General features: G+C 38.4%; 1 protein-coding gene across 11 annotated transcripts in view; it reads right to left on the reverse strand.

The window, feature by feature from the left end:
• The window catches only part of LRCH3 (leucine-rich repeats and calponin homology (CH) domain containing 3), a 109,350-nt gene that overhangs the window by 77,021 nt on the left and 9,172 nt on the right, over nt 1-23,157 (reverse strand). For all 11 annotated transcript variants that reach the window (XM_014545275.1, XM_014545280.1, XM_005873142.2 and 8 more), the window contains exons 2-3: nt 2,952-3,096; nt 1,974-2,100 (exon numbers count right to left, since the gene is read on the reverse strand). In XM_014545275.1, coding sequence (XP_014400761.1) covers nt 1,974-2,100; nt 2,952-3,096 — 272 coding nt within the window. The remainder of the gene's footprint in view (nt 1-1,973; nt 2,101-2,951; nt 3,097-23,157) is intronic.

The raw sequence follows: 23,157 nt of genomic DNA on the forward strand, positions 1-23,157 counted from the left end.
AGGGCAGTTGGGAGGGACCAGGCCTGCAGGGGAGGGCAATTAGGGGTGACCAGACCAGCAGGGGAGGGCAGTTGGGGGCAACCAGGCCAGAAGGGGAGGGCAATTGGGGGGGACCAGGCCTGCAGGGGAGGGCAGTTGGGATCAACCAGGCCTGTAGGGGAGGTCAGTTGGGAGGGACCAGGCCTGCAAGGGAGGGCAGTTAGGGGCGATCAGGCCTGCAGGGGAAGGCAGTTGGGGGGGACCAGGCTGGCAAGGGAGGGCAGTTAGGGGTGACCGGGCCAGCAGTGGAGGGCAGTTGGGGGCAATCGGGCCGGCAGAGGAGTGGTTAGGGGGTGATCAGGCTGGCAGGCAGAAGCGGTCAGGGGCAATCAGGCAGGCGAGCGGTTGGGAGCCAGCAGTCCTGGATTGTGAGAGGGATGTCCGACGGCCTAGTGGATCGGGCCTATACAGGCCGTCGGACATCCCTTGAGGGGTCCCAGATTGGAGAGGGTACAGGCTTGGCCCCCCCGTGCATGAATTTCATGCACCGGGCCTCTAGTTATTAATAAACGTACATGGAACTATACTCCCAAATCTCAATGGGCATAATTGCATCTGACCATTTCAGAAATAGGAAACATGGCTTAGGAGTTAAGGTACAGTGGTTTTAAATTCTACTTCAATTATGGAACCTTGGGCCTTAACCTATCTGAGTGCTAGTTTCCTCAACTGTAGTATGATAATTATAGTATTCAATTAATAATGTTACTGTGGTAATTCAAAAAGTCTTATTGCCATGCCCATAACAAAAGTACTCAAGAGTAACAAGGAGTGGTAGGTGAGGGTTAAACGTCTTAAAAATAGAAGGCAGTAAAGAATAGCTTGCCCAGCCAGCGTGGCTCAGTGGTTGAGCATTGACCTATGAACCAGGAGGTCGCGGTTCGATTCCTGGTCAGGGCATATGCCCATGTTGTGGGCTCGATCCCTAGTGTGGAGCATGCAGAAGGCAGCTAATCAATGATACTCTCTCATCATTGATGTTTCTATCTCTCTCTCCCTCTCCCTTCTTCTTTGAAATCAATAGAGATATATTAAAAAAAAAAAAAGAATAGTTTACTTTAGAGTGGGAGATAGGTTTTAAAGATAGCATATACGGAAAAAGAGATAAGTCTGACCTCTGTGGTGTCCATTTCCCTATGGCAGTGTTCGGCAAACTCATTAGTCAACAGAGCCAAATATCAACAGTACAACGATTGAAATTTCTTTTGAGAGCCAAATTTTTTAAACTTAAACTATATAGGTAGGTACACTGTTATTAACTTAATTAAGGTACTCCTAAGCTGGCCTTTGCTAAAAACGTCCTCAATCTGATTGAGGTACGTTCGCTGAGGTCGACCCCTTCCAACTCTCCCATCCACACTCGTCTTGTATACTTGTTTCATCTATCTCCTTTCCGAAAACCGACTTCTGCGCATGGGCCGTCAAGTTTCAATCGCACTATATGTGTGCGCCCACACGTGGTATTTTGTGGAAGAGCCACACTCAAGGGGCCAAAGAGCCACATGTGGCTCGCAAGCCGCGGTTTGCAGACCACTGCCCTATGGGAGTTAACCAAAAATCGAATATTGATATTAACAAGATTTAATTTGAAAAGTTCAAATGAATTAAGTTATACCTCAAAAGTTTAATAACAGAAATCACTTAATATTGATTAGAACCTAATTTAATGACCTTTCCCCATCCCATGTGAGCCTGTCAGACTTGTACTTTCAGTTCCTTAATTCTGTACTGAAGCCCTTGAGTACTGATCAATCAGTGAGACTTCACTATCAATACTTGAAAATAACTAAAAAATACACCGCAATAATGGATCTTTACCATATGAAAGAATAGGGTATAACTATGGAGATACACACACACACACACACACACACACACACACACGCACACACATATAATATATGGAACAATAAAAAAATAAAATATTAACTTACAAGTTCTGTTAAATGTCTGAGATGTCCAATTTCTTCTGGAAGTGAGACCAATTTGTTATTACTAGCAATTAAGACTTTCAATGGTAAATTGCACAAATGTACTGGCAGTGTTGACAGTTGGTTCCGACTAAAATGGGTAAGTAGAAAAAAAGATTCAGAGCCCATTACTCAAGAAAAAAATTTCCACCTTTCCCACTCTATACACAGTAAAATAACAAATATAAGTCTTGCAAGGAACAAATAGAATTTAAGATTTGAGTCCTAGCCTACATTTCATCACTTGTGAGCTTTGTAATTTTTAGGCATAGCATTTAACCTATCTGCATCTTATATAGATTCATTTGTAAACTGAGAATCTTAATTTCTCTACCTTGTACCATAAAACACCTTTGTAAATAATAAAGTGTTATATAAGTACAACATATTATTTTATTGAAGTTAATTTATATTAAGAAAAAAATGATTTAAAAATAGGGTATATTTCCCTCATAATCATTACAGTATATACGAAGAGGCAAAATTAGTTTTAGAAATATGTAAACTGTATAATAAAATGATTACATATAAAATATTTCCAAAGGATATTTCATTTGCTCATTTTCTCCAATAAAACTTATAATAATAAAATAACAAAAGAATTATATAAGATGTGAAAAAAATGGAGTACATGAGTTGAAATGCAATTATACATTCAGAACCGAATACATAAAAATACATAATCACAAGAACCAAACGAAGTATTTGGAGAGCCACTGCAAGCCTATTAGGCTAATGACTATTAGAATTTGTCAATTATTGCAAAGACAGAGGGAGAAACTAGAGGGACATAGGAAATACTGTTAATTTAGCCTAAGAACATGTATAGAAACTGCTGATATGAAAAGATAATGTAAACTTTAGTAAAAAGGAGCAGAAAATGGAAAATGTCACATAAAATCAAATATTTTTAAAAAAAGGAAAAAAGAAACAACATCTTACCTAATATTTAAGAATGTTAGAGCTTGTAGGTTTAGAATTGCCTCTGGTATATACCGAATACAATTTTGGTATAAATTGAGATTCTCAAGAGAAACAAAATGACATGTTTCTATGGGAATTTCTGAGAGGCGATTTCGTGACAGATCTGAAAGAAAAAAATCAAGTTTAAAAATCAATCCTTGGAACTTATTTTATTGAAATGTTAGATAGGCATTTTTGTGAACGTTTGAATTACCAAGAGTTCCTATTGTGGAGATTGATCCAAAATAAACATTCAAATTTTTATTAATTGAATAAACCATTTTAATTTATGTTTCTACACCTGTTGCGGGAAATGCTAATTCTTCTTGAGACTCCACATATACTAAAAAATAAAACCAGTATTCTTTGCAAGTAACACAAAGTCTAAGGCATATCTGCCAACAAATTATATAAAAGATAATACTAACTACCCAATATCCAAGGAAACAAATGGATCCCTAAAATCCACCTTTGCAAAAGAAAAGACAACATTCTGAGGTTTTTAGAAAAGCAAAGCAAAACAAAACCAAGCAAAAAATACTGTTTCTTTACCAGTCAAAGATATACAGGGTCATGTCAAAGCACTCAGGGACCATCTTTGCTCCCACTTGCCAAACAATTTGAGCTTCAATAAAGATAATAATTGTAACAGATTGAAAGCTAGCCTACATATTGAATTATACAAGCTGATAATGAGATATTCTCCTCCACCTCCAAAAGGTAATAGAGAACCAATTCATTACCTTGCATACTGACAAAGAGGAAAATCAAACATTTATCTTGCCTTTTCTATATGAACTGAGTAACCAAATGTTTCATTTATAACATGTGTTTTAGTTATAAATGAAAAATGATAGAATATCACCAATTTTCCAACGCTCAATAAATTCTCTGATTTAGAATTGAGTATTAATGGCTGTTGTCTTTATAGACAATCAGAAATTATATGCCTCCCACTAAAAGAACAGAATATCACTTTTAGTCTTGACACAGAGACAAGAACCAAATCTAATCAAGCTTCTGGATCAGCTGCAAATTTTCAGGAAATGCAGAGGACAAAGGAATGTGCAGAAATACAGTCATTCTACCACTACCCATTTAGATTTAATAACATAGACCGTGAGATTAATTTGCGCACCACTGTTTTTTCTTCTTCTGCCTCATCTTAAAGTCTCTGTTAGGATTATTTGGTAAGAACCTTTTGCTGAGAACTGTCCTCTATCTAACAGAGGACTAAATTCCTACATATCTGCAAATATCTTGCTTTCACCATAACAAGTGAATTATATTTTGTCTAGGAATAGGTATTCTTAGAATCTGTAGATGTTATTTTACTACCTTCTAGTTTCCAGTGTCACACTGAGTAGTCGAGCACATATCTGATCATTTTGCCTGTGCAAGCGGCTTGTTGTTGTTGTTTTTTTGTCTCTGAACCACCCCTAACCTTCTCGTCTGGAACTCAGTAGGTTCTTTCAATCCTTCTTTAAACCAGGGAAATTCTCCTCAATTATATCTTTAGTTATTGCATCTCCCCAATGTGCTCTTTTCTCCTTTATATTTTTTTTGTTTTGATATACTCTAATTAATGTCCCAGACCATGAATTTGAGTATCAACAATAATCATCCTCCCCACAAATTAATATATAGAAGAGTTTTCCCCTCACTTTTTAATTCTTTTATGCTATGATTAGAAACATATAGCTTTGTCTCTCTTGAGAATCTCAGGATAATTTGTTTTGCTTGTTAAAGTTGTCATCTATCTCTTCCAATAGTTCTATTTCACTGAAGTCACTTGTTCTAGATATAATCTTTGTTAATCTTCTCTCTGGCTGCTGGAGTTCCTTTAAGTGAATTATTTTACGTTGCCAATTCATACCTTGCCTCATACTTGAAGCTCAAGCTGCTAGAATTAACACCAAAACAATGGAAGCAACTTCTACAAGGTCTGGAACCCCTCCCCTGCTCCACCACCACCATTTCCCCAGATACAACTCTTTCTAAGGACTCAAGTTTTGATTATTGCCCCATTAGTTTTACCTCCTGTTTTCATCTGGATCCCAGACTCACATACCCTCTAACAGGTCCCACTAGCCTGTGAGCCCCAGAGCTGGCTTTACTCTGAAGTGATAGTTACTAAATGAAGTTGGGAAACAGTCTTGTTAGGTATATAAAACAATGACATTGAACTTTTTCCCCATTCAGAAGTATAAAATGTTTTTTTAAAAATAAATCTTTATTGTTCAGATTATTATAGTTGTTCCCCTTTCCCCCCGCCATAGCTCCCCTCCACCCAGTTCCCACCCCACCCTCTGCCCTTACCCCCCCCACTGTCCTCATTCATAGGTGTACACTTTTTGTTGCCAGGTCAAAGGTCATACACATGGAAAATGTAGCTATTTCCATCCGCGACATGTCCCTGTGTTCGGAAAGGTCTCTCACGACTTGTTCATGCTCTACTCAGAAAGGGTACGGGGACACGGAACGGCTTTTTAAAATAATGTGTCCTCTTATGTTTAAAATGAGGATTTCGCTACCAAAAGTGAGGAGAAAGCAACACTACAGCTGCTCTCGCCCCTCTCGCCCTTCGGGTGATAGTTGTGCTTGGGGCTGCGCTCTGGTTTGCGGGCCGTCGACGAAGCCATCTGGGTGGCTCGCGCTGTTCCGCCGGCTTCCCAGGGGCCATCGCAGCCTGGTAGGGGCCGTCGCAGCCTCACAGGGGGCGCCGCATCCCACGCTGGGGGTGAAGGTGCAAGTCAGAAGCTCCTCTCGCTGTCTCTCCTGCTGCTCCCTTGCGTATCGCCGATGCTGGAAGTTTCTGGGAGCAGTCTGCAGGTGCTGGACATCATACTTTAACTGGTCAACACGAAGTTTGGCATTCTGTCTTTTGTTTGGCGGCTCCTTGCTGGACAAAATCTCCAGGCGTTCTTGCTGGCTGAATATCTGGTATGCTTGCTTGGATTTCGTTTTCTACTAAGTGCACAGACTGGTTGTCTGCTGTCTCCCGGCGTCCCATGTAAGACTGGATCTGGTGGACCTGCTTGTGCGTTTGCTGGTACAGCAGTTCCACGTCGCCGGCCCAGCCGGGTCCGGCTCCGGCTTCCTCCAAACCTGATTCTGCTTCTTAAGTGTGACCCTTATGGATGTGAGGAGTTGAAATTTGCAGTTTGTTGGGTTAGGCTGCACAAGTGCAGGTGGTTCCTTTTGTGCCACTGGCACAGCTTGGGCAAGGATGTAAATTGAGTAGGGCGGGGTCTCCGGGAATCACCAGGGCGGAGCAAAGAGCAATGGCGTCTCCGCGACTCCTCGCCTCTCCTTGACTCCATGTCTCCGCGTCCCCGAGTGCTGGCAAGCAGCTCCGGGAGAAAGCCACCCTTGCTCTCCGACCCGCTGCAAGGCAGTCCCGCCTCTCCCCGTAGGGGTCTGGGACCTCAAAATCCTGCCCCAAACAAGCTCAGTGGATTCGAGAGTTTGCAACCCCTTCCGATTGAAAAAAACCGCGCATCCAGTTGCAGCCCGCCTGGCGTGCGACTCCGTACCTCTGTTCTTGGCGCCTCTGCACATCCTACTCAGTCTCAATGCTCTTCTTTCTTTCCTTCCAGTTGTAGAACTTCCACTGGGCCAGCTTTCCTATGGTTCTGAATGATAGCTGTTTGTCTTATAGTTGGTAGTTTCAATGTTGTTGTGGGAGGCAGCACACACAGGTCTATACCTTATGCCGCCATCTTGGTTTTCTCCTCTAAAATGTTTTTAATATATGATATTCCCCTTCCTATTTTAGGTTAGCTCCTGTATCTTTTTGATATACCATCTTCATTTTCTTTTTTAGCATTTCCTTATATTCTGGCACAACAAGATGTTTCAGTCTTATCTTGCAACTTCCATGCCCCAGTTTTGGAATCAGCTATTTCTCACCCTCATATAACATAAACTTCTGTGGCAAGTCAGACTTGGTGAATGGTGGTTAGGAGCAAAAGGGAAAGCCACCAATCCTGATGGAAGACTCAGAATAAATGACTATTGTTTTTTTGTAAACCACTAAGCTTTGTAGTGGTCTGTTACACAGCAATAGAAAAGCAAAACAGAAATTGCTACCTGGAAGTGGAGTGCTGCTTTAACAAAAACCTAAAACATCTGCTATTTTTAAAATGAGGCAGCAGACAATGGCCTTAAAGGAACCTCCCAGACCTGTTAGTGGAGGCTGGAGGGCAGTGAAAAAATTGCTATTAAAGGCTGGAGAAAAGGGCACCTTAGTTCTGTTTTGGCAGATCAATTAAAGGAACTATAGCCTACAGTAAAATGAAAGGGTACCTTTAAATCACCATAAATATATGTGATTATCTGTAGTGAAATATGTTAGTTTAAGTTAAGATATATATGACAACAAATATTAATATTAATCTTAGATCTTAATGATGAAAAAGGGTATGCTCCTAACCGGTTTGGCTCAGTGGATAGAGCATCAGCCTGCAGACTGAAAGGTCCCAGGTTCAATTCCGGCCAAGGGCATGTACCTTGGTTATGGGCACATCCCCAGTAGAAGGTGTGCGAGAGGCAGCTGATCGATGTTTCTAACTCTCTATCCCTCTCCCTTCCTCTCTGTAAAAAATCAATAAAATATATTTATAAAAAAAAGAAAAAAAAGAAAAAGGGTATGCATATACACATTCCAGCAATATTCCATCTAATTTAATTCCCCCTCACTTATTTTTAGATATCATTCAAATACATTACATATTTTTCCTTTTCAAATAATGCAGAGAAAGGAAATGATGCCAACCAAATTAAAAGACCCTCTTTGCTCACGCAAGAACATGAATTTCTACCTAAAATGGATTCTGATTTCACATAATATTGGAAAACAAACTCAATTTACAGTCTATAAATACCATCCTAAACTGTGATCCAATCCTTATAATATTTTCTTTCATCTTGAAACACTGCTCATGTCACACTCTGATAATAAAGTTTGCAAAACCATACCCTGAAACAATACAATTTAGAGCAAACTTTTATCTTAAATGGGACATATGATATAGCTTTTAGTGCTACCTCTACCATTTATACTGTCTTAATCTCGAGAACATTTGAGAATCTCCTTCTCTAGGACTTTTGGTGAGATGCTTTCAATTACTTTGCTTCTTTTTGCAGGTAAAAAGTCCTTTTTTTCCCTAAGTCTATCTTTCCCATTACCTGTTTAATAACTTGGATTTTACTAGAGGCTCAGTGCACGAAATTTGTGCACAGGGGCAGAGTCCCCTCAGACTGGCCTGAGCTCTCTCGCAATCCAGGACCCCTAGGGGGATGTCACGCCTAAACCATCAGTTGGACATCCCTCTTGCAATCTGGGACACTGCATGCACCAATGACCATACTTTTCATACAGGTGAAAGGCATCTTGTTGTTGTATGGGCAGCTACATTTTTTTACCCTGATTATAAAAAGTAGTACATAACATGATCCTTCTGAGGCAGTAGCACCATTTTCCCCATCTTATGGGTGGAAAAACTGAAGCAGAGAGAAGTTAAGTAATTGGCTTTGTCACACAGTTATAAGCGTCAGAATCAAGGCTGATCACAAAATGTGCAAGCCAGAGTCCATGCATGTCATTGCTGCATCATCCTGTTTTTTCAGTAAGAGTAGCCTTGCCAGGTTTTAATTTTTTAATCTAAGAGTCTGTTTCCAATATATAGGGTAGGGTCCCTAGGCCTGGCCGGTGATCAGGGTCATCTGCAGGGTGAACGGCAGGCGGGGCAATTGGGGGCCCCCTCCCCCACTGGCACCTGCCTTGGCTGGCGGCCTGGCGACACCTGCTGGCCGGCCCCGCCCCCCAATCGCCACTGCCGCCGCCCCTCACCTCTGGGGGCAGCTCCTGAGTTGAGTGTCTGCCCCCTGCTGGTCAGTGCACACCATAGTAACCGATTATTCCACTGTTCAGTCAATTTGCATATTAGGGTTTTATTATATAGGATGAATTAGGAGTAGTTAGGTCCTACTTTTGAGAGACAAACATGAAACCCAAGGATATAACAGTAATGTGGCTTTTTAAATCTGAAAAAAGCTTTTGGGAAACATTTGTTTAACTGACATGGCATTTTCCTCCCAGCTAATTTTACTAACTTTCTATTTCTGTTTTGAGACTGAAAGTCACGAGGTCCAGTAAAAGAATATAATTCTTTTACTAGCATGATATTGCTCACTTCCCATTAGGTGGCAAAAAAAGGGGGGGGGAACACTTTAATTCATTAACGTAAATCTCTTAAAATAATTATCAATATCTAAATAGTGTTTCAATGCTTAAACAAATTCTTTACTCTTAGAAATCTGTTCAATTTGGCTCCTTATTTCAGATGTAGTTAAACTGTTATAATCACCATTCTCAACTCTTCCTAACAGCCAAAAGGCAGCCTTCTTTTTCTCTCAGACTTTTACACTAAGATGCCTGAGATCACTTTCTTTGACCCACCGTATCTAATTCACACTCTCCTGTCCCTCTGTTCTTCTCCCTATTTTCATGTAAGCTATCAGAAGAAATAATGTGGTGACATTTCTGTTAAAAGGAACCACCTATCTGATTAACAACCAAAATAAGTTAAGTTCAGCTGAACCAATTAATACAAATATTTTGAATTTAAATGTAAGTTTTCCACAACACACCTTTTCAAGGTCACTTGAAATTAGTTCTATGTGGAGTTCTTCCAAGTGTTTCCAGCTTTTATGTATATGCAGGTTACCTAAAGCACATGGGGAAAGGAGACCAAAGGATCTTTCCGAAATCTCTTATTTAAAAAAATAGGTGTTTTGGCCATTGTGTATTGCTTATTATCATAAATGTATATGTATATGTATATGTATGTATACATATATATACATATATATACACACATACACATACACACACACACACACACAGAGACTAGTGGCCTGGTGCATGAAATTTGTGCACAGGGAAGGGAGGGGGTGTCCCTCAGCCCGGCCTACACCCTCTCCAATCTGGGACCCCTTGGGGGATCGGGCCTAAACCGGCAGTTGGACATCCCTCTCGCAATCCAGGACTGCTGGCTCCTAACCACTTACCTGCCTGCCTGCCTGATTGCCCCTAACTACTCTGCCTGCTGGCCTGTTTGCCCCCAACTGCCCCCCACCACCAGCCTTCTTGCCCCCAACTTCCCCCCCTTGCCAGCCTGATTACCCCCGGCCTGATCACCCCCAACTGCCTCTGCCTCGGCCCTGCCACCATGGCTTTGTCCGGAAGGATGTCTGAAAGGTCCCCTGGAAGGTCTCCTGATCTAATTAGCATATTACCCTTTTATTAGTATAGATATATAGAAAGACATTTTTTAGGACATCTGCTCAGCTTACTACTCATTCACAGGGGCTGGCTCTCTCTCCCTCCTAGTTTTTCAGCATCATATATACCAGTGATTCTTACTTAACCTTAGTGACCCTCTCATTCTTAATATCCTGGTAAACTCCTGCCCATCATTCAAGAGCTATCTCAAGCATAATCTCATTATACTCCCCTTGACTTGTCTAGGCACTCAAAGGATTCTCTGACTGCGTTTCTATTACTCTACTATAGTAATTATCACATAGTACTGTCATTCTTCATTAGATTTTAAGTTCCTTGAATCCAAGAGCTTTTATCTTTAACATCTAATACCTGACTTATTAAAGGTCAAGCTTATTTGCTAAAATTAACTCAGTAAGCTAACATTGGATATTTCATACTAGTCAAATCTCTAATTAGCTATTTTATGTTTTTTATTAAAAACTGGAAAATTAATTATTTCTAAATAAATGAACTTTATTTGGGAGGTAATTTTTAAAATGTGAGCTCCATGAAGGGAATAAGAAAAGATTTAAAGAGGAAATGTAGGAAGCATAAATACAGTATAGGTCAAATTACACCCACAACACTAACAACCCTCTACAACAAATTAAAAATAAAATGGGTAATCTAGTAATGGATTAATAACCAGGATAAATAAGCATTTTAAAAAACTCCAAAACAACAAAAACCAAGCACAATTAAAAAATGGGCAAAGGACTTGAATGAACATTTTCCCAAAGAAGATATACAAATCGCCAATAAGCACATGAAAAGACACTCAACATAACTAATCATTAAGGAAATGCAAATCAAAACCATAATGGGATACCACTTCACATCAATTAAGATGGCTACTATTTTTTTAAAACCAGAAAATAAAAAATAATGGTGAGGATATGGATTAACTGGAATCCTTGTGCACTGCTGGTGAGAATGTAAACGGTATAGCTGCTGTAGAAAAAAATACAGCAGTTTTGTTTTTTTAAAAGTTAAACATAAATTTATGTTTATAATCCAGCAATTACATTTCTGAATATATATCCAAAAGAACTGAAAGCAGTACTGCAACAGTTATTTGTTCTAATACATATAGCAGCATTATTCACAATAGACAAATGGTGGAAACAACCCAATAGTCATAAACAGATGAACAGATAAACAAAATGTGTTATATGCATACAACAAAACAACATTCAGCCTTAAAAAAGGAATGGAATTCTGATACATGCTGCAATCTGGATGAACCTTGAAAACATTGTGCTAAATGAAACAGGCCAGACACAAAAGGACAAATATTGTATGAGGTATCTAGAATAATCCAATTCAAGGAGTCAGAAAGTAAAATAGTTACCAGGGGGTGGTTGGAGGAGCTAATTCGATAATAAGTTTGGGAGATGGATAAAAATATGAGTGTACTTAATGCCACTGAACTTATGGTTAAAACAGTAAGCTGTTATGTATATTTTACTACAATTTAAAAAAATCAAATGTGTAGTACTCAAAGTAAAAAATAATGTAACCTGTCTCTTTTTATTGATATGCACCTTAAACATCTCTCTAAAATGATGGACTTTTTAAAATAAACATATCTTACACCTCAGCAATAAATTAAATAATACAGAAATTAAAGAAATAAAAATTCAAAGTATTCTTGAAAGTCAATTCTCAAAAGTTAATCTCAAACTGTGTAACAAAGAATGTCAGTTATTTATTAACTTCTTCCTAATTCCATTTCTCTTTCCCAGAGAGAAAAATGTTTAATATTTCATTCTATTCAACTATGTAATTATGACAGAATTTATTTCAAATCTCTAGCCCTAAGCCAGGAAAACCTAGGTTCACTTCAGTGCAAACACAATTAATGTTTTCAATGGTATGGCATTTATTAAGAAATGCTAGCAGTCAAAAGTCTTATGTTCTTCTAATAACTCCTTCAGGCTATCCCACGCAATGACATCATCCTTACCAAATAAAGCCCATTATGCAATACTCACAGATACAGTACTATCACTTTCTATGAGAACAGTTACTGCTATGAATGTTAAAAGGGCCTGAGATTATGACAAATAGGCTGCAAGAGATTTTTACACTGAGCAATGTAAACTTTAAAAGAGTATTATAGGAATAAATATCCTTCAACAAATAAAGAAATGGTAAGGACACAAGCTAACAAATGAGAGAAAGAACATAAGCAACTGCCCATTAAATGAAGATACTCTGATGACTGACAGGAGTTTATTATACATTTGAAACTTTCTTTAAATTGGCCACATTTAAAAACACACTCTATACTTTAAGGTATTTCCTTTATATTGCAACCACTACATCATTACCATGAAAATTTTATTGAAAGAGCATGCAATAAAAATCATTTTTTAGCTATTAACCAAATTATGTAACCCAGGGAGGTAAAAAATGAGAATGTTTTATAATGCTTTTCATTCTGTAGTCATATAATTTTTAATATAAATTGTAGGTTTTCTTTAAAATTTTTTAAATTTTAGTTTTTTTATCAAATTTAGCGAATATATATAATTTTACTAGTATTTTACTTTTTAAAATATATTTTTATTGATTTCAGAGAGGAAAGGAGAGGGAGAGATAGAAACACCAATGATGAGATCAGCTGCCTCCTACACACCCCTTACTAGAGCTTGAGCCCACAACCCTGGCATGTGCCCTGACCAGGAATAGAAACCTGAACTCCTAGTTCATAGGTTGACACTCAACCACCATCTGAGCCACACCAGCTGGGTGAATTTATATAATTTTAAATCCCAATCAGTGCCTTCTGCTTCTGGGAAGATGGAGCAGATGTACTTTTTCCTATTCCTCCTGTTAAGTACAACTAAAAACCAGGGCCAAAATAAGTTGAAAAACATAATTAGACTCTAAAGGGTTAAAAAGATGACTAGGGACTTTAGGATAGTGATCAGTTCCCTGGGCTCTATTTGCCTCACTCATTCTAGACTTGGAGTTGATGTCTCCAAGTTAGCAAACCAGAAACGCCAAAGAAATACTGATACCAGGAAAGGGGCAACTTAAGACAGAAAACTTATAGACAATAACTGCTCTACTCCAGTCAAACACCTCACCCCCCCCCCCACCTTTGCCAGCAAAGGCTGAGTGGGGAGCCAAACTTCCACCTTTGTAAGGCTGTAACTTGGCATTTGGGTGGCTCCTCCTCAGTCTCCACTGGTATGGTATCAAAAACGGCCAAGTAGGGAACTAGGACTTTCATGTCTGCCAGAAGGTAACGTGGCTCCTTCACCACCAGGTGGAGAGGTGTCCTCCACCTTCCTGCTAGGAGGACTAGTACAGTTAGGACTTTGACCACTCCCCAGTCGTTTGGAGAGCCAGAAAGAAGAGACAAATGGCCTGTCATAAGATTACTATTCCTTTTCAGAAAGCAAAGGCCTTCAAGAAATCTCTAGATTCCTTAGACAGTGGTTCTCAACCTTCTGGCCCTTTAAATACAGTTCCTCATGTTGTGACCCAACCATAAAATTATTTTCGTTGCTACTTCATAACTGTAATGTTGCTACTGTTATGAATCGTAATGTAAATATCTGATATGCAGGATGGTCTTAGGCGACCCCTGTGAAAGGGTCGTTCGACTGCCAAAGGGGTCGCGACTCACAGGTTGAGAACCGCTGCCTTAGAAGAAGAAGATAATGAGTATAAGGGTTTATAGCAAATACTTCATGGACTGAAAAAAAATTCAAAAATTTAACCTCATGTTAATTTTAAGTGTTCTGCATTAGAGCATGAAAATTCAGACTACCATAAATACAGTGTCATTACTGAAATACGAAAAAAAATTAGGCACATTTCAAGAGAATGTGCCATTGAGCCTTTTTGACTACTGAGTAAAGCAAATACTTTAACAAGATCTATTCTAGTCTCTATAGTTCACAACCGCTAAAGTCATAAACAATGTAAACTAGAAAGACCCAGGGATTCAATGATGGGGATATTGATAAATGAGTTCTGAAGCAGTGTTGGAAATAGGCAATTAGAGAAATATCCATTAATGTCTTATTTTGTTTATAATATTAGAATTCGTACTGAATAATGGACACTTGATATCTTGGAAAATCAGTTAGAAAATAAAAAGCATAGATTATGCTTAAAAGTCATATTTTTACACGATTTAATGATATCCTCTTATGTTTCTCTATAGCACCTTGAAAGTTAGAACTTTAAGAACATTTTGAGCAAATTTATTACAATCTCATCACAACTTTAATGGCAGCTTATCTGGGCTACTTCACTGTGGCCTTTGCTAGGATTAGAAAACCTGGTTACGATACTGTAAAGAATTTCTTGCCCCTGGTCTGGCTCACTGGATAGAGCATCGGTCTGTGGATCTAAGGGTCCTGGGTTCAATTTCGGTCAAGGGCACATACCTCGGTTGTGGGCTCCTCCCTGGCCCAGGCCCTGGTGAGGGCTCCTGCAGGAGGCAACTAATCGATGTGTTTCTCTCACATCGATATTTCTCTGTGCCTTTCCCTCTGTCTTTCCCTTTCTCTAAAAATCAATAGAAAAACATCCTCGAGTGAGGATTAAAAAAAAAAGAATTTCTTTGCAATGAAGTTTAATTTGTTAATAGGTTAAAATTAAGATCACCAGATTATATGAATGCACTGTAAAATCTTAACATAGTAATAACACGCTATTGGAAAAATAAATTGTTAGAAGCAACTTGTTTTCCCATTTTAAAATACCTGTGAATATTAATATGATTTTTATGTAACTCTGAAAAGTAAAAAACCTAAAGGTTTCTATATATTCCCTTTGCATTAAAAAACTAATGCATATATTTTGTCTATAGAGACTGACCAAGTGTCTAGAGACTCTAGACACTTAAGAAATTTGTTTTTAGCTGTATGTCTGCTTTAAGAAAAGGCTTTTTGTTGTTGCTGTTATTTTTTTCTTAGCATAAGCCAGACTATTTCCAACCTACACAGTCTATGTCCTTTGCTCTGTTTATAGTACACTTTCATTTGAAATACTGATACCAGTAACTTGTAATTAGCACAGGTGAGAATTCCTGTACTAAATAAAGGGAAAAATTCCTAATAAATTGCTAATATTTTTAGGTGCTTGGGTTTATTTCTAATAAAATGTTTAAACCCACCTTCAGCCTCAAATTTACACTTAATTTCACAGAAATTTCTTATTGAGTATGTTATAGTGTCAAGAAATACCATAAAACAGATAATGTGTGTGAGAGTAGGTGGATGCTGCACGGACATGTTCCCATAAACAAGCTGGAATTACAACTGAAATATGGAAAGGCTTCCTGAATAATCAACAGAAAACTCACAGGAGAGAATCCAGATACCCAAGGACCGAAGGTGGAGACAGCACAGAGAATGGTAGGGGGGCAGAGGCGTGAAAGGGCTGACCAGGTGCCCACAGACAGGAACTGAAGTCCTGTCTTGGAGAGATATTTCAGCTGTTGGGGGGGAGGGGAGGTGCCACTGAGAACTCTGGGACCTAATCCCCAAGCTGGGCTCCCCAGCAGAGAGCACCAAATCTGAGGTGGGTACCCACATAACATCTAGTTGTGAAAAGCATCAGGGTGCTGACTACCAGGGAGTGGCAGCTGAACATTCGGGCACCATCTTGAAGGGCCAACGCACAAAAATTCCCTGTGGAGCCCCCCCCACCTTATGCTCTGGCAGAAGGCGGGTGAAGTGAACTGGAGCTGTGAGAGCAGAACCCAAGACTGGGGACTAGGGCAGTGGTCGACAAACTCATTAGTCAACAGAGCCAAATATCAACAGTACAACGATTGAAATTTCTTTTGAGAGCCAAATTTTTTAAACTTAAACTATATAGGTAGGTACACTGTTATTAACTTAATTAAGGTACGCCTAAGGCTTAGGAAGAGCCACACTCGTGACGGAGCGCGTAACTCAAATTACTCGTATATCAAATCTTAAGTGAACGAGTGAGACACGTGATGCTGGGCTGATGTTGTGGCATTCACTGTGACGTTCGCTGCGCCAACTAGCGGTGGGGTATCTGAAGCTGGCTCGTAACCCGAATTTTAGCTCGCAACTCAAAGCAAAAAATCTGCTGAGAGACGGCTAGTATCTCGAAAAACTCGTTAGTCGGGACACTCGTAAGTCAAGGCCCCACTGTACTGTCATGAGTTTAATTTGTGTCAGTTCTTGACATAAATGGAATCTTTCCTAATGAAATCTTTTTTTCTGACTTATTATGTAATTTGAACATATATTTACTTTTTAAAAAAGCAGTTGGCCTAAATTTGTTGTAACTGCATGAAATAAGCATTTGTTTTAAAACTTAACATTCTTGTAAATCAATATCTCCCTCTCTCTCTCTCTCTCTCTCTCTCTCTCCAATGTATGCAGAATTTAAATCATAGTCAAATGTATTACCATTACCCAATTTATAACTTTACTCAGTTTTCCAGAAATTATTTCTTCAAAATGTAACTGTGAAATCAAACTAAGAATCTGATAAAAAAGAAAAGTTATTTTATTCAACAAAAGGATTAAGACAAAGTGATACCCAAACAACCTTTTTTCTGCAATTAAGTCATTCTATAAAACCAATGAATCCAGGAGTCCTAATGTAGTTTGGACTAAATCACATTGGTAATTTTGTATATTCTAGCTCACTAATGATACCCAAAGTTTCCCAAGTTCTTACTGGATAATGATTTGGTCTTATTGTTCATATTTAAATGTTCAAATTTTACTTCAAAACCCAAACTTCTATTTTGCAGTTGTGTAAAATTTCTAAACACTGATTTTATGTAAATGCTTTTGTTGATTTCTCCATATTTTAAAACAAGATGTTTCTAGCTACTTTCTAAGGTGTTTTGTTTGTTTTTTTATCTCAAGAAGCTCTGCCTGACCACAAATTAGTATTTAACTTTGTGACTATTTATTGACAAAGTCCTAAAATGTAAACAATGTCATCTATTTTCATCACAACTAGATCTGGGTAAATGGATTTTTATTTTTCACTGCAATACTGGGTGTGAGAATAAACAAATCATCTTTTCTGTCAAAGAACAGTTTAGACAGCCGCCATTGTTGGACTGCGTGACTTGTCAGCCGCCATGTTGGCCACATGGGGGGTGCCATCTTGAAACAGCAAAGGCCAACCCCTCCCTTTGAATTAGCCAATCTCGAAAGACTATGCGCCTGAGCTCCAATCAAGAGCAAAGGACAGGTCACGTGTGTCAGGGGTTATAAATCCTGAGCAGACCACCTGCTCAGTGTGCATGCGCTTCCAGACCATGTGTGCACACCCTTCTACATAGAAGTAAAGATGTTTGCCTTGCTGCCTGGCTCCCGAGTATGCTTTGTATTCTACCAGGGGCCCTGACTTGGCGGGGGCTCACCTTATTTCTCACACTGGATATTTTCATTTCATTTAAACTATGGTACAGTTGTTCCTTTTTTCTCCTGGTTGAAATAGTACTCATGAACAATTTTTTCTAGCACATTTTGAAGAAGAGAAGTATTTAATAAAACTTTTAATAACATTTTCATATTGTGATCAAAGCTTTACTTCTCTCCACCCCACACCCATGCAATGGTTCCTAAAAAGTAAAAGGCAGCTTTTCAGTTTAAAACAGTGATGGCAAACCTTTTGAGCTCGGCGTGTCAGCATTTTGAAAAACTCTAACTTAACTCTGGTGCCGTGTCACATATAGAAATTTTTTGATATTTCCAACCATAGTAAAACAAAGATTTATATTTTTGATATTTATTTTATATATTTAAATGCCATTTAACAAAGAAAAATCAACCAAAAAAATGAGTTTGTGTGTCACCTCTGACACGCGTGTCATAGGTTCGCCATCACTGGTTTAAAACAAAGTATGGTGGGGAGAATGACATAAAATTTCTATACAGCAGCAAATAACATTACTAGGACTTCCAAATGCAAAGTTGTAACCATGAATATTTTAAAATATTCACCCTTCAAAATTAGACCTTTAGAATTTAGGTAAATTCCTTAGTTTGTCAATTATCAAAATTAACTGATGTTCTAAATTTGATGAAGTCTTACTACTAAAATTAATAAGCCTATGCTGGTCTTGTTGATCTGACCTCAAGAATGATTAGTTCCTATTGTTACTAAACAATGTCTCCAAAAGCAAAACAAGCAATTAAAGCAGTAATAACAAGGCTTCCAAAACCAAGTATTAGAAACAAATATACCAATGAGAAGTAAGGGCCTGCTTACGGTATAACAATTTTGTGTAGAAAGACCCTATCTTCATAATGGAAGTGGGGTGGGGGGATAATAACACAAGAAGGTTGAGTTCTGGACACAGGCTAGGATTTCTGCATAGGCTGGGATCCCTACTATACTATTAGGATGACATACTAAGGCTATTTTTTTTTTTTTACCTTATTAGCATGACTTTGGCAGGGGCCCAGCTAAACCAAGGCACAGGCTAAAAGGCTTGCTAATATCGTATTTAACTTCTAGCCATATACATATACACGACATGCCCAGATCATAAGCCTACTATATCCTAGGAACAAAGTAACTGGTGTTATAGCCTACTTCTTTGCTTTACCACACTCCCAAAAGGGTCCTTTCTCTTTTTTAATAGACTAATGTTGAGAGTGCTCAATTTGGTCAGCTTATGTGACATGGGGTATTCAGAAACCTCTCTCTCTCTGAAGTCAATAAAATATATTTTTTAAAAAGAAAATAAAGGACTACTGAGGGTATACTATATGACACACTATTGTAAATGCTGGAGATACAGATAGAAAAGGTTGTTACTCTACTGAAGCTTATATTATAAAGGAGTGAACAATCAATAAATAGGGACATGCTATGAAGGAAATAAAGAATATTGAAGAAAAGTGGTTCAAGGTACCTAGAGAGAATTTATCATGAACCTCTCCAAAGAGGTGAGTTTTGAGGGGGAGGGGTTAACATTTATTGATCACTAAAAATTACTAATTATTCCTAAGTGCTTTATATGTAATAACTCATATTTGAGCTAAAAATCTAAAGAATGAGAGACATACAATCACACAAAGACTTGGAGAAAGGGCATTCTATGAATAGAAGATATCAAATACAAAAGCTATGAAGGAAAAGGGCATTCTATGAATAGAATAGAATATAAAAGAGATAATTGATAGGACAAGGTCTATTTTCAAGTTTGATGTGTTTAATGAAGAGAAAGAAGAAAAGTGTAAGTGTAATAAGATTTAATGAGCTAGGTCCAAGAATGAATCCAGTGAAGGCTTAAGAAGTAGGCAGAGGTTACACATAGGCTTTTTTTTTTTACAATATACAAAATAAATCTATTATCAGATTGTAGATACAAAATAATTAGCCATTTGTATGCAATAAACATTAATATTTCAAGAAAAACAATTTTAAATATATTATATCCAATAAACATTAATATTTCAAGAAAAAAGATTTTAAATATAATAATATTACCAAAACTGTACTAACATAGTATAATATCACAAAAGTTGCAGGAAATATTAAAAATCTGCAAATAACAGGATTACTTGTATTATATTCTAAAATATATTTTCCCTCTGGCTCTATTTTTGGTCATCAGTTTATATTGTTCATTATATTGCACAAATGAGTGAGATTATGTGATATGTATCTTTTTCCAACTGGCTTATTCGCTTAACACAGTGGTTGGCAAACCGTGGCTCGTGAGCCACATGCGGCTCTTTGGCCCCTTGAGTGTGGCTCTTCCACAAAATACCACGTGTGGGCGCGCACGTAAAGTGCGATTGAAACTTCTTGGCCCATGTGCAGAAGTCAGTTTTTGGCCTGGGCGAGTCTATTTTGAAGAAGTGGTTCGGAAGTGGGGGGTGTCCGTCGGTCGGTCAACGGGAGACACGGCGCAGGCGGGCCGCGGGATACGCAGTGCGGCGGAGTTAAATTATAAGGAATTTAATTTTATCAATAAATAATATCATTATTAAGTATGATATCAAGTTTTATTCAACGTACCTATAGTTTAACTAAGACTTAAAACTTTAAGTAAAGTTTATTAAATTACTTTTAGGGAACGTTGTGGAGTGAAAGAAGATGTAGTGTCCAGGACTGAGAAAGGTATGTTGAGATGGTTTGGACATAGAGAGGATGAAGGAAAGGAGATAGACGAAACAAGTATACAAGACGAGTGTGGATGGGAGAGTTAGAAGGGGTCGACCTCAGTGAACGTACCTCAATCAGATTGAGGACGTTTTTAGCAAAGGCCAGCTTAGGAGTACCCTAATTAAGTTAATAACAATGTACCTACCTATATAGTTTAAGTTTAAAAATTTGGCTCTCAAAAGAAATTTCAATCGTACTGTTGATATTTGGCTCTGTTGACTAATGAGTTTGCCGACCACTGGCTTAGCATAATGCTCTCTAGGTCCATCCATGCTGTTGCAAATGGTACGAGTTGCTTTTTTTTTTTTTTATAGCAGTGCAGTATTCCATTGTGTAGATGTACCCGTTTTTTAATCCACTCATCTGCTGATGGGCACTTAGGCTATTTGCAAATTTTAGCTATTGTAAATTGTGCTATGAACATAGGGGTGCATATATATCCTTTCTGATTTCTTGGGATATATTCCTAGAAGTGGGATTACTGGGTAAAATGGAAGTTCTATTTTTTAATTTTCTGAAGAAATTCCATACAGTTTTCCACAGTGGCTGCACCAGTCTGCATTCCCACCAACAGTACACAAGGGTTCCTTTTTCTCCACATCCTCGCCAGCACTTGTCATTTGTTGATTTGTTTATGATAGCTATTCTGACAGGTGTGAGATAGTACTTCATTGTCGTTTTGATTTGCATCTCTCGGATGATTAGTGACTTTGAGCATTTTTCATATGTCTCTTGGCCTTCTGTACGTCCTCTTTTGAAAAGTGTCTACTTAGGTCCTTTGCCCATTTTTTGATTGGATTGTTTACCTTCCTTTTGTTAAGTTGTATGAGTTCCCTGTAAATTTTGGAGATTAAACCCTTATCGGAGATAACATTGGCAATATGTTCTCTCACGCAGTGGGCTTTCTTGTTGTTTTGTTGATGGTTTCTTTTGCTGTGCAGAAGCTTTTTATTTTAATGTAGTCCCATTTGTTTATTTTCTTCTTAGTTTCCATTGTCCTAGGAGCTATATCAGTAAAGATATTGCTATGACATATGTCTGTTATTTTGCTGCCTATGGAGTCTTCTAAGATTTTTATGGTTTCCCATTGTATGTTTAAGTCCATTTTAAGTTTATTTTTGTGTATGGTGTTAGTTGGTGGTCTAGTTTCATTTTTTTTTGCATGTACCTGTCTAATTTTCCCAACACCATTTATTGAAGAGACACATAGGCTTTTTTGACCCTGGTAAGGCATTTGAATTTTATACAAAAGGCAGTCGATGGCCTGGCCAGTGTGGCTAAGTTGTTGAGCATCGACCTGTGAACCAGAAGGTCATGGTTTGATTCCCAGTCAGGGCACATGCCTGGTTTTCAGGCTCGATTCCCAGTGTGGGGTGTGTAGGAGGCAGCTGATAAATGATTCTCTGTCATCACTGATGTTTCTCCCTCCCCGCCCCCTCTCTTCCATTCTCTCTGAAGTAAATAAAAATATGTATTTTTAAAAAAGGCCAGTGGATAGTGCCATGAAATTGTTAGTTTGATTTTAAAGGGAAGTGACATGATCCAATTGACATTTTAAAAATACTACCATTTTTGGCTGCTGTATGAATGCTTTCAAATGGTTAAGAGTAGAAATAAAATTAGTTATGAGGCTTCTGCAGTAGCTCATGGCAACAGATCATGGGGCTTAGGCTAGAGTTCAGCAGGAGAGGCAGAGAGAAATGAACAGATTTAAGATATGTTGAAGCAGAAGATTTGCTAATAGACTCAAGAGGATGAGAGAAATAGAGAGAATAAAAGATGACTCCCACATTTGAGGCCTGAGCTACTTGCCTTGGATACATGGATGGTGGAATAATGGCATTAATTACTCAACACTAACTGAGATGCGTTCCACCTCAATAAATAAATGATAGTGTCATTTACTACAAGAACAGGTTTTTGATGTTAGTTTCTTCTTTCTACCTCTTTTTAGGGGGAAGGGAGTAGGAGAAACAAATCAAGAATCTTTTCTGCTCGTCCAGCAGGCATGGCTCAGTGGTTGAGTGTCGATCTATGAACCAGGAGGTCACGGTTCTATTCCCGGTCAGGGCACATGCCCAGATTTCGGGCTTGATACCCAGTGGGGGGCGTGCAAGAGGCAGCAGATCAATGATTCTCTCTCATCATTGATGTTTCTATCTCTCCCTCTCCCTTTCTCTCTGAAATCAATGAAAATCTATATTTTTTTAAAAAAGAATTCTTTCTGCTCAAGGTACATTTAAGATGTCTATTTAGACATCTAGTGAAAATATCAAGTAGACAACTAAAATATATGTCTGGACCTCAAGAACAAGGTCATGACTAAAATTGTTTGTTAAATGAATACACCACAGAATCAAAGTTGATTCTAGTTGAAGCCATTTGGGGGGAGGGGCACAGTTTAACTCATACCCATGCCAAAGCACAACCTCTGAGGAGATTCCTCCAAATCTCTAGGCCTTCTAAATTTTAAGATCTCAATGAGGAAAGATAAGACTGATTTAGGTCAAACAACTAAATACTAAAGAATCAAGGCTAAAACATCCAAATCTTCTTACTCCTAAAGTAATATGGTTCCTACCCCAAGCAATCACATCAAATCCATGGAAGCAGCTCAGCCTTTACAAACTATTCTAACCTCCACTTCACATACACACTGGTTTGTTTTATACATGCTATACAAGGAATCCCTTATTTATAGCACTGCTT

The sequence above is a fragment of the Myotis brandtii genome, unplaced genomic scaffold (assembly GCF_000412655.1).
Source record: "Myotis brandtii unplaced genomic scaffold, ASM41265v1 scaffold4, whole genome shotgun sequence".
NCBI classification, from domain to species: domain Eukaryota; kingdom Metazoa; phylum Chordata; class Mammalia; order Chiroptera; family Vespertilionidae; genus Myotis; species Myotis brandtii.